The sequence below is a fragment of the Carettochelys insculpta genome, chromosome 21 (genome assembly GCF_033958435.1).
Source record: "Carettochelys insculpta isolate YL-2023 chromosome 21, ASM3395843v1, whole genome shotgun sequence".
NCBI lineage: Eukaryota > Metazoa > Chordata > Testudines > Carettochelyidae > Carettochelys > Carettochelys insculpta.
In genome coordinates this window covers 11946096-11958407 of record NC_134157.1, presented here as the reverse complement: position 1 = coordinate 11958407, position 12312 = coordinate 11946096, and the positions used below count along the sequence as shown (strand labels likewise).

The window sequence follows — 12312 nt, the reverse complement described above, 5'->3', positions numbered from 1 at the left end:
TATTCCCTCACTGATCAGTGGGTCCTTTCTGAGCAGGTGAGGTTCTAAAACTTACAAGAGTGCTGTTGAGCCCCTTGAAAGTATGAGACTTGAGTACAGGAGGTTCCATCATGCTGCATATAACCACTGAGCCTGAGTCAGATCCAAACATTCCACAGGAGGCCCATCTAGCCCAGGATCCTATTTTCTGACAGTAGCCAGTGCCAGGTTCCCCAGAGGGAATGAACGAACAGGTAATATACACATATACACGCCACTCCTAGAGCTGGAAGGGACCTCAGGTGCAGTCCCCTGCCCTCTTGGCAGGACCAAGCACCATCTCTGACAGATTTTTTTTTGTTAAATTTATTTGCCCCAGACCCATAAATGGCCTCCTCAAGGATTAAGCTCATAACCTTGGGTTTAGCAGGATAATGCTCAAACCACTGAGTTATCTCTCCCCTCTAAGTGAGCTTTGCCCATTCCCAGCTTCTGACAAACAGAAGCTAGGGCTACCATCCTTGCCAAAAAGCCATTGATCCGCCATGAATTCATTTAGTTCTTTTTTGAGCCCTCTTAGTTTTGATGAATCTTTAAAATCTCCCACTCCTCCCTTAGCCTGTGAGTGATTCCAAGCAAGATACACTAGCCTGGGGCTGGTTCAGCATTACAAGGCCAATTCTCTAACTCCTAAGCTATCCCCCCACCCGTCTGATTAGAGGAATTAGGGTGCCATTCTGCTGATGGAATTCAGAGCCACCTTGGTAGAAGAAGATATAATTTGTTTTTGATACATTGAATGTTAATAGTATGTTACAAGATGGCACTAAAACATAGGAGACAGTAGAGGCAATTCTGAGTAACTAATCTTCAGGTATATAAAGTGTGAAATATTTCCAGTGATTGCATTTAGAACCCTGTAAAGCAGGAGGTGCCACTGCTTACTTTACTTTGATACAATATTTGTTTCTCAGGTTCTGTTTTTGCTGAATGCCCTTTTAAAGAAGGTTATGACCTCTCTATTGGGACTTCTGAGCGAGGGACCTGTGTGGACCAAGCAACTCTCCCTTTCTTCAGGTAACTGGACTGTTTCCTTGCTGCTCAACATATCTCTTCTCTGTCCAGCCAGCTCTGGGAACAAGATGTCTGCAGTACACCAACCAGTGCATTCGAGGAAACTGCAATAGTCTGTGCTGCTATGTGAATATTCTCCCTATCGAGGCGTTTTTCTGCAGCAGTAGGGTTCAAGTCCTTACAAGCATGCCACTCCCATTCATTTTGTGGCAGTTTGAATGCAGGCCCTATGTTATCTGCACTATAGACTTATATAGGCATAACTGCGTTGGTCAGGGATGGATTGTTCACATAGTGCAGTGTTGTAAATGTAGACAAGTCCTGAGTTACCTGCTCTGATAGTCTTTCCATACATGCATCCCATCTGGTAAAAACAAAGCCCCGAGTATTTCAGTGGGTTGGATTTTCTGATCAAGTTTGTCAGTGCAAGAGTACGCCATCATTAACTTAACTCACTGAACGCTGTCATTGTGGGTACAGATCAGGGTATTTTTACAGCTGTTTGGATGGCAGCTGGGGGCCAGACCAGTTATGTTTTTCTCTGTTTTGATGATGTAGCTGAGTAGTGTTTTTGTTCAGTGTATTGAGCCAGCTAGGCGCTGTTTACATTCTGAACTTATTCTGCAGCTCATGAGAATCACCACTTGTGCTGGCATTTAGCAAATTGTGTACAGCTGTTGAAGGCTCTGTTAACTATCCCACCAGCTGACCTTGTTCAAATCACTTCGTTTCTCTGCTGCCATTTCCTCATGGGTAAAATTGAGGATGACATCTGAAATGATGAAAAATTCTACATATGAGCTGATTGGTGGTGTGAAAGATTACAGGGGCAGCACTGTAGTGTCTTCTGACCTGGAACAGCTGTAGGATCCAGTCTTCTCCTGTCTGATAAGTCGTTATTCTGCTCTCTTCTAGCCATGCCCTAATAGTATTTGGAGGTCTCCAAGGCCTGGAGGCTGGTGTGGATGCTGACCCAAACCTGGAGAGCACTGATCCAAGTGTCTTGTTTGACCTTTACCTGAACACATGTCCCAGCCAGGGCAGCCGCACCATCAGGACAGAGGTATGTCATGTGGATAATAGCACGGCAACACTCTTCTCCTGAGGATCAAGTCTATTCATGTTTTCCTTTGAGGAAGGAAGCTCTCTCAGCGAGCTGTGACTTATGTGGTTAGATGTTGCCCCCTTCACTCTAGTTGTTCAAGTGGTCTTTCTAAAATACCTACTCTAACAGGTTTCTCAGGTATGGGGTTAATCCCACCCAATTTAAACTATTATTTGTTGTGGTGTGGCATGCACTTCGCAAGGTGCAGTGCAAACCTCAAACAAGATGATTCTGGGCCCAGAGAGCTTGTAAACTGTCTTTAGCAATGAAGTTATTTGTAGACTAAAAACCCAGGAGTGACTCTGGCTGGGCTAGTATGAGGCAGGTCTGCTATAGGTACAAGCGCATTAATTCCACTACAGCGCTTCTGTAAGCAGTCATTAGATTTGTATTAAGTGATGTGAAGTTCTGAGGTGCCAGTGGATCTGATCCTACTTTCTGGTTGTGGTTCTAGGAAGCAATACTGATATCCCTGTCTGCACTGAGACCCCGCATTGACGAGGCTGTGAAGAAAGACGGTAGATGAAGGGGTGTAACCTACTGATGTTTGGAACTCATCCTGCCTCCTCTTGCTTTCACCTGCATCTGTGGAAGTGCCCTTCTTTGGTGTCAGCAGGCTTGTTCCAAGTCCTGCTAGCCTTACATTTAGGAAGAGTTGCTGGGGGTGATGGATGAGTTCGCAGGGCAGCCTGCCAAACTCCAGCCTCTTGGAGAATAATCAAGAAAAGCAAAATAGCTTTACCAAAATGGCTATAGCTTTTTTTATTGACTCAAAGATGAAACTGAGATTAAGCAACGTGACTCTACACTGGCTAGGGCAATAGGAGGAGCATGGTCCTAGGCCAGGCAGTGTTGGTAAATGGAGCTGGTTGCAGCCTCATATCAGCATGAAAAGCCTGTTGGGGATCATGCAGCCCCAACATGGTATTAGAAAAAATGAAGCTGTCATGCTTAGTATGCTGGCGTTTTAAAAAGTGGGGGCAGTGTCACTGGGGGTTGAGGCAAAGAATTAGGGACCTTATTGGGAAAAGCATTGAGTGCCTCTAGAAAGTCCCTAGGAGCTGTTTACTCAGTACACGTTAAAGCGCACGGTCCAGGTTGCTAATGAGCGTTTGGGGCCTTTAATACTGAGATCAAGTGCTTTTGAGCAGTGTAGGGGCAGCTGCAATGTACTGTACACAAATTAGCTAAGCAAAGCAGGCAGACTGCAGAGTTGCTCTCTTGCTTCAGGGCTGAGCAGTAACGCAACCATTTAAACTGACATACACCATTAACAAAGGTGGTGAGTGTACATTTTTGGAGCTCTAGCTAAGGCAAGAGGTGCCAGTGGCTTTCCTCAGGGGTGGGAACAGAAGTTCTCAACCAAGCACCTAGTTATACCTCCACCCACACCTTGTTTGTGTAAGGCTTTGTCTGCATGTCTGGAAATTAAGGCACGTGAAAATGAAAGTGTGGCCATGGTGGGAGTGCTGGGAGAGAGCTCTCCTAGTGCTCTATAGAAAACACCACCGTCAGGGGAGTAGCTAACAACAGTGGGAGACATAGTTGCCAGCATGTGGTAACCCAGTTTGCCAAGGGTGCCATTTATTGCAGGTTTGTGGGGGGACAGTGTCCGTAGCACCTCCTAAAGTTTGAACCCCTAGATTTCATACTTGGGCTGCATAAGCATACACCCTAGCTTCAGAGGCATCTCTTATCTGCAACAGAACTTTAAAGATTAACAAAATAATGTATTAGGTGATGAGCTTTCCTGGGACAGACCCACTTCTTCAGATTCTGAAGAAGCGTGTCTGTCCCAGGAAAGCTCATCACCTAATAATACATTATTTTGTTAGTCTTTAAAGTGCTACTGGACTGCTTTTTTGTTTTGATAGTATATAGACTAGCATGGCTCTCTCTGTTACTGTGCAACAGAACTTCTGTTGCTTCCAGCTTTGCCTTGGGGCAGGAAACTTGTTTATAAACAGAGGTTGGCAGGCTGAGTAAGGGAAAACACTATTGTCAGGTACTCCATTTAAAAGACAGGGTGAAGAAAGAATAGGAATGGGTTACTGCTGTTTAGCTTGCTCATAAATGGCCTTAAAAAGGGATAAGTAGTGAAGTTACAAAATTTACAGATGATACATAATTATTCAAAACAGTTAAGTCCAAACCTGTAAATTACAAAGGCATCTCATAAAACTGAGTGACTGGGCAACACCAGGACAGAATTCAATGTGAATACTGTACACTGAAAAATAGAATTCCACCTATTGAAATAAAAATGATGAGGTCTAAAATAGCTGTTACCACTCAAGCAAGTGTGCTTGGAATCATTAGGGTGATTGTTCCCTGAAAACGTCTGCTCAGTGGCAACCCAAAAAGCTAACAGAACATTGGGAATTATTAGGAAAGGAATAGATAGCAGACAATATACTGCCACTATATAAAGTCATGATATAGCCACAGGTGTGCATACTGCATCTAGGTCTGGCCACTCCATCTGAAAAAGCTGTATTGGGTTTGGAAAAAGTATAGAAGGGCACCAGAAATTATTAGGGGTAAGGAACAGCTGCCCTATGACGAGAGCTTAACAGAATTCCAAGACATTTCAGCTTGGACAAGAAAAGATGAAAGGGTGGTGGCAGAGGGGGCTTTGTTAGAGGTCTATACAATCTTGAATAGTGTGGAAAAATAGACTAAGGAAATGTTCTTTACTACTTCACCAATAAAAGCTCACCCAATGAAATGTATAGGCACCAGATTTAAAACAAATTATTTCTTCAAGGTCAACCTTTGGAACTTCTTGCCAGGATGGTGAAAAGGCCCACACTCGTAACAGGTTACAATAAGAACAGAACAAATTCAAGGAGGATAGGTCCCTCAGTAGCTACTAGTCACAATGGACAGGGAGGGTGGCCCTAGCTTCTGTTTGCCAAAGACTGGGACTGGGTAACAGGATGGATAATGAAGATTGTCTCTTTTGTTCATGCCCTCTGATGCACCTGGCATTGGGAACTGGTAGAAGACAGGATACTGGGCTAAACAGACCATTGGTCTGACTCAGTCTGACCATTCTGATGTTCTTATATGGAATTTAAATGTGTCTGCCCCCTGCTGAAACCCTGTAGACCTCCTGCCCCCCCGCACCAGTCTCCTTCCAGAGAAGAGCTCAGGAATCATGACAATCTCTCTCCCTTCCCTCCAGAGAGTTAGTAGCAAAGTAAGAATATACATTAAATCTGTAAGGCTAACCAGTGTCCTTTAAGTGACTTGTCCCACAATGTCAGACTGTTAGCATTAGAACTGAGTGGATCTAACATTTATTCTGATTTCTCTCTTCTCTAATTAGCTATACCTGTCAAAAAAACAGTTTTCCAGTGCCTGGAAAGAGGTGATGTGAGCAGGGAGGGTGGATGGGGTTTGTTCCTCCCCACCCATTTGCTACTTGATTTGTACTTGTACAAACTTAGTAACACTCCTGAAACCACTGTTCTCGGTCCGACCCCCCATGCTCTCACTCCCCCTTCCAATCACAACATGCACAGGTTGCCCCTCCCACTCACCAAAATCTAAAATGGCACCCGTGGATTACACAGTGCTCAGGGTTTGTTATTCCCACCACACCAAGCCAGAAATTAGTGCAGTAAAGTGTCAGTGGAGACTTAAGCCAAGTGTCTTTCACCAATGTTAAAACATCACTCTTTTTTGTAAGCAATAATGGGCCTGTTGGGCCAGGTACAGTAGTTATTACAGTGTAAATGCTCCTTCCTCTCTGTCCTGTACAGGTATTGTCTAACTCGCTTACGTAAAAGGTATGTGACCACTATGGCTACTTCAGCTCCTTAGAAAAGACAAAGGAGCAGGGTAGGATCCAGCCTAACATTCTTAGCAAGTTAACATTCTAATAGCAACAGACTCCTGCTTACAGGAAGCGTAGCATCCTGTGGAATCACGGGCAGGCCTGCCAGTTGGGGAGGGAGCAGGGGAAAGGGGGAAATGACCCCAGAGCCTCATGATTCAGAAGGACCCAGGGCTCTAACCACTGCTGCAGTAAAGGGCTTGCGAGCAGGGTGCATAGCACAGCATGCTCTGGGAGGCGCTGAGGGCTTACTGCCTTCTAGGAGCAGAGTCAGGTCCACATTCACCTTGCCTAGGGCCCTGGCAAGTCTGTCAGCCCCCTAACGATGGGCTTTTAAGCCACCAAGGACAGAATCTCAGTGTTGACCTCACAGGACAGCAGTGAGCTTACCTGAGGATAGCTGGGTCTATACCTGAAATCATGTGGCTTAAAATCTGCTTACACTAAAAGGAGAGGCAGAGTCCATGAAGTCTGCAAGCTAAAACAATGAGATACGAGAATCAAATCTACCATCGTGTTATCTGGTATTACTAAGAAACAGATCTCTATTTTGGATTTTCAGTGAAAATTTATACTGAAACTGGCACAAAAATACTTTGTTCTACAGCAAGAGCAATAAAAAGTCACCCACCCACCCCAAAAAGATCATTAATCTTGGAAACCAAGTGGCTTTCCTGTGCAGCCTGCTCTGAAAGCATTTAGTTCAGCAAGAATAGTTCCTCTGATGTCATCTTACCTGAGCCAATACAGTAGTAATGGGGGTTATGGGGGCAGGATCTAGAGAGACACCCATTGAGCCAAGCATAGAGGTAGTCAGGGAAAGCCATTACTACATTGCTAATTTTAGATACTGCACTGCCTTTTTATTAAGTTCCAGGAGGCACTTTTAGGGACAAATGTGCAGGGGCTCATCTTTGCTATCCTCATGGAACGAGCAACCATATTAATTATTACAGTCCCATGAAAAGCTCCCAAACTGTTGAAATACACCTGGAGGGGGATGCAGGTGAACCTGTGCATACTGCTGATAAATCACTAAGTCCCTTCCGGTGGATACCTTCACCCCACAGTGTGGTCTGTCATCAGTCCCATGGGTGTGTTCAGCTGTTGTCATGCAGTGATAGCCTGTAAACGATTTGTTCTTTTCAAGATGTTAGGAACAAACAGCAGCCCAGATGCCCGCTCGATGCTCTCAATAGGAACCAGGAAACGTTCAAGTGGGATTGTCTCCTCCACAGGACTGTTTGGCATCACGTAGGAGCGCAGCTCAATCTCTCCAGTGAGCTTCTCTAGGATGAGCACTTTGAAGAAATGTGTTGGGACTGCCACATTGTTCTTGCCAATCACCTGGTACTTGATGTACATCTTCCCATCAGCCTCCATCCTACACAAAGAACAAGATTCTGTTACCTAGGACTCATGCACAAACGCCTTGTGGCGGTGATTTTGTCTTCCATTTCTTCAGCTGAATACATTCAGAGGCTAGGCCAGAAGGGGCTCTTTTTGCAAGAGGTCAGACCAGCTGATCATAACACAGGATCTAGACTTTCATCCAATATTTCCTGCATACAGCCCATAATTTCTGGTTGAGATACAGTAACTCTTTAGAAAGAGATCGGTTCTTGATTTAAACTTTTCAAGAGCGGTGACAGCGTCTAAGCCCCCAGTAAGCTGGCAGATGCACAATAGGTAGTGAAACTGGAATAAGCACACTGCAGACCAAGTTCTACTCCTCATCACCTCCTTTCCCCATACCTAATTTGGTCCTTGTTTAACTGAGTCTTCAAGTGATTACCCTTCATGATGCTACACATGGTTCACTGCAGCCAATGATCACACCTTTATTTGGAAAAAACTGACTATGTAATAAAACATGAATCGATTGTTGCAGCCCATGGTTAATGCACCTATGGTTAGATCTGGCACTAGTAGTACAATACAGCCAGACTATAAAAATGACTCTGACATACAGTGCAAGATGACTAAGCTACTCTGAAGCCCCCGGAAGTTTCATGCTCCCAAAGTACAGAAAAAGCACTGATAGAACATAAACCAAAGTAAATTTATTTCCAATCTGGATAATTTGAGTTCCTCTATGCAATTATTTTTACCATAATAGGGTCCTGTCAGAGGTTTATTCAGTTGTAAGATACATACACAAATCCCAAACATAGTGAATAGCCCACAAAATCCTTTCATATGTACCTGAAAAATGTGGAAGCATTTACAACACTATATACTAAAAAGTTGCTCTATACAATTATTTCTGACTTTTATATGGAGAGCATAAGTCACATTCTTCACCCATCTTAATTTACCCATATGGTGCATGTTTCAAGATGCATTTCAATCCAGCTCTGGTACTTACCTCGGTAGGAAGAGTGGACCAGTGCAGACATACACATTCTTGTTGTACTTAGTTAAACTCCTGCAGTATTTCTCCAGGTTATTCCAAGCTTTCTGGTTCAAATGAGGAACCTAGGAACAAACACAATACAGCCAGGAAAGATTCGTTATGAAAGTCAGCCTTAGCTCTGGTCACACTTCCCATGTATCTCTCATGTCAGGCTTATCAGGAGATCTCACAGCACTTCATAAAGGAATTCAGTATCATCGCCCCTACTTTACAGATAGGAAAACTGAGGCAGAGTTCAGTGAGGTAACTTGCCACAGTCACCCCGCAGGTCAGTGGCAGAGCCAAGAACATAAGCCCAGCTGCCGAAAGCAGGATGAGGAGCTGAGAATGGCTCGTCGTGAGTGAATCAAAGAGCTCAAAAATCTATTTAGTTTAAAAAGAAGGTGCAATAGTCTGTAACAACCTTCAGGAGAAGCAAATATTGGTAATCAGCTCTTCCATTTACCAGAGAAAAGGTGGAATAAGATATAATGGCTAGAAGTGGAAGACAGAAAATTTCAGACTGGCCTCCATCTATAGTGGTCAAGTTCAGTGGTGCCATCTGGCTCTAGAATCTCTTGTCCACATCCAGTATACTAGGCTGTGCTGTTGGCACACAGAAGTTTATTCATCTAATGTTTTTTCATCATCAACCGCCTTGACTGGGATGCAGACACCAGAGTTTTCTCATACAAATGCTTTTGTTTCTGAAGTCATTTCGGTTTAATCCTTGGCCAGAGATAAAGTTTCACACTGCTGTGAACACTTAGTTATGTGCTTAACTTTATGAGTGAAAAGTATCCTGTTTATTTTAGTGTGAGTAAAGCTATACCTACCTGGGCGTGTTTGCAGGATAAAGGCCTTAGACTGCTAGGAAATGCAAATGACCCTTGAGCTAATGTAGATGATTTTAAGAAAGAGGCAGGTTTGTCCAGCAGTTCTTAGCCCCTGTACTGGCCTGGGGCTCAGAAGAACCATTCCTCACCCTGACACAGACCTCCTGTTTAACTTTGCAAAAAAAAAAGCAGTCATGTAGCACTTTTAAGGCTAACAAAATAATTTATTAGGTGATGAGCTTTCGTGGGGCTGACACACTCCTTCAGATCTGGAGATAGTGCTGTATTTTGTGCCAGTAGATAGATTGTGTGTGTGTCAGTTCCCTATCCGTAAAAAGGGAAGTGTACTATTCCCAGTCTCTAGGAGAACAAATACATTAAAGACTGTGAAGCACTCAGGGCTTCTCTATACAGCACTATACTGGTATGTATTCTATGTGGACGCTCCTATTTCAGAGTAAGTGTCCACAGGGAGATTTATATCTATACATCTGTAGCAATATACCCACTGTACCAGTACAGTTTTGCTGTTAAATTTCCCCACCTAGGCAAGTTATTAATAACTGTTGACAGCCCTTTAGGAACCTGCACAGAAAAAAAATTTGGGTTGTGCAATTGGTCCCAAACTAAGAGTCAGCCAGGTCATTTGAAACATGAAATTGAGTTAAGTTCCTTCATTGTAAACTAACTAGAAAGACAGCAGGGTTTGACCAGCCAAAATGGGGAGGAGGAGATTTTGATCAGATATGTGGCAGGTGCTATGCCGTAGGAAGATCTTACCTCCTGAACAGAATGGAACCCCAGGCTATACAACAGAATATTGACCAAATTGGTCAAAGGAAAGAAAGATTAAACTATGAGAGAGAATACAGAGGTTTGAGCAAAATGTAGACATCTTAACAGTAGAAATAGATCAAGTGCCGAGGCTGTCAGAGGGACAAACAATAAGTTTGATAGGGAAATTATGGAATGTTAGAAGGGTTAGGATGATAAATATGAGTTGTCAGAAAGGAGTACTCTTAAACGTAGATTAAAATGACCCCTGAAGTTCCTGGAGTCATGAAAGCGAACTTTGCTTACAGAAGGGCATCCCATACCTGAAGGCCCAGAAAGAAAATAATTGAGGAAGCTAAATATTGATAAATTTGACTCCCATAATGAGAGAGCTCAAATTCATGAGTATATTACAATGGTCAAAACTTCCTTAACAAATTCTGAAGGTGTTTCAGATAACGGTAACATTATTTTTAAAAAACAAACCCCAGAGCCTGTCTGGAAATATGAGGTAGGGTTGCTTAAATGCTTTTGGTGCTGTAACTCCAGACCAGCAGCCTCATAAGGCAGCTACAATTTACCAGCTTATGTCAGAAAACCAGAGCTGATTTAGATCCACATATTAAACTGTTATTAGCCCAGCAGGCACAAGTAGTGACCAGAAGCATGGTCCAGGGAGGCAGAAAAAAGAGCTCTGATTTGATAGGTGGCATTTGTACTCTTGGGGACTGTAAAAGCTTAGTTAGGGTTGGGAGTAAATTATGGCATTGTTTGCTCATCTAACTGAAGGGGGGAACTTCTGAGGTTGACAGTGCTGCTTTCTGTTGCCTTCAGTGTGACTTGATTCAAAGTCCATTCACCTTGGTAATCACAAGTGAGTCCAATAAAGCTCTTTGTCAGTGTATATGGGATGTTTATGCGTATACATACATATGTATGTATGTACATTTCACAGAATTGGAAAGGACCTAGACAGATCATTGAGTCCAGTCCCCTACCCTCTTGGCAGAACCAAATACCATCCCTGATACAGTAGATTTTTTTTAAAATCTATCGTCCCAGGACCCTAAATAGCCTCCTCAGGAATTGAACTCTCAACCCTGGATTTACAAGGCCAGTGCTCAAATCACTGAGCTGCTTATTTACACGGTGGTTTGGAAATTATCACCAAAAAAAAGAGCAGATTTTAGGGAGACCCCTGTGTTCTATTCCAGCCTCTTCAGTTATTGCACTGCTCTTTACATTCCTGGAAGAGGAATTTCTGCTCAGGTAGCATGGGCATTGTCCCCCTTTACCACCTAAAGGCAGGAAGCTTTATTCTCAATGTTTTCTGTGTAAAGCCCCAGCTCCTGGGGTCCTGTGATTACATAAGAATCTCCCAGCTTCCCTTCAAAAATTTGGAGCCCCAACTGGTGCAGAAAAAGAGTCTTGAAAAGTGACCTCTTCAAGACACAAAAACTGAAGGCAAATGAAAACACTCTATATTTAGTATCTGAAACCCTCAGACTGCCTAACCCATTCATGGGTTTCAGGCCGGATCCATCAGCTGAGCTCTTAGTGGGAGTCACACGGGGGTTCCCCACATGCCGGGGATGGATGAGGCTACCTACCCGGTGGCACCCCCGCCTGCCCCGGGAGCTCAGGGTCGGGACGGCCGCTCACCTGGGGCGCCACGTTGCTCAGGTAGAAGGTGTCCTGCATGGCCTTCTGGCTCCACCTGTGGTTGGCGGCGGCGGCCAGGTGGCCCCGGTCGAAGCCGCTGCCCCGGTAGTCGGCGTTGGTGGCGCGGTGATACTCGTGTACCGACTCGTCCTCCTTGAAGTCGCAGGCGGAGCGGTCGGAGGGGCCGCTCAGCGCTTCCCCGCGGAGCTGCTCCAGCACCCAGAGGGCGCTCCGGTTCCGCGGGTCGTAGCACAGCACGTAGGACTCGCGGCTCCGCACCTGCGGCAGCCCCGGCAGCCCGTACTTAGCCAGCTCGCCGCGCGCCGCGCCCCCCGGCACCGGCGGGGAAGAGGAGGCGGCGGCCGCCACCACCGGCACCACGGGCAGCCGGGCCAGCAGCCCCTCCGCTGCCGAGCTGCCCTGCCGGTTCCCGCCCGCCAGCCCCGCGCCCAGCCCCACCCCCGCGGCCAAGGAGGCGACGGCCACCAGCCACCTGCTGTCCCGCAGCCGCTGCATGGCCGAGCCGGACCGGGCCGCGCCGCGCCGGCGCTGGCTGCAACCCGGCTAGCGACCTTCCCCGGGGAGGAGAGCGAGTTCCCGTCCCTTAAAGGGGCGGGCCCCACTGTACAGGGCGCCGCGTGCTGGG

The 12312-nt window shown here is 45.4% G+C and overlaps 2 protein-coding genes across 4 annotated transcripts in view; one reads left to right on the top strand and one right to left on the bottom strand.

The window, feature by feature from the left end:
- SPOUT1 (SPOUT domain containing methyltransferase 1) overlaps window positions 1-4890 on the top strand; it is a 22023-nt gene extending 17133 nt beyond the window's left edge. For all 3 annotated transcript variants that reach the window (XM_075015651.1, XM_075015650.1, XM_075015653.1), the window contains 3 exons: window positions 954-1056; window positions 1969-2116; window positions 2613-4890. In XM_075015651.1, coding sequence (XP_074871752.1) covers window positions 954-1056; window positions 1969-2116; window positions 2613-2684 — 323 coding nt within the window. In that variant the 3' untranslated portion in view covers window positions 2685-4890. The remainder of the gene's footprint in view (window positions 1-953; window positions 1057-1968; window positions 2117-2612) is intronic.
- Window positions 4207-12312, bottom strand: ENDOG (endonuclease G). Its single transcript, XM_075015654.1, has 3 exons — window positions 11667-12312; window positions 8368-8477; window positions 4207-7383 (listed from the first exon to the last, which is right to left on the bottom strand). Exons 1-3 carry the CDS (start codon window positions 12180-12182, stop codon window positions 7110-7112), a joined length of 900 nt encoding a protein of 299 aa, XP_074871755.1. The 5' UTR covers window positions 12183-12312; the 3' UTR covers window positions 4207-7109.

What these genes read in the sequence shown, in the direction of transcription:
- ENDOG (XM_075015654.1), bottom strand. Translation starts at nt 12,182, where the DNA reads ATGCAGCGGCTGCGGGACAGCAGGTGGCTGGTGGCCGTCGCCTCCTTG. An exon ending in TGAGCAACGTGGCGCCCCAG is followed by an intron (nt 8,478 to 11,666) that starts GTGAGCGGCCGT and finishes GTTTGTTCCTAG; the next exon opens with GTTCCTCATTTGAACCAGAA. An exon ending in GGTCCACTCTTCCTACCGAG is followed by an intron (nt 7,384 to 8,367) that starts GTAAGTACCAGA and finishes TTCTTTGTGTAG; the next exon opens with GATGGAGGCTGATGGGAAGA.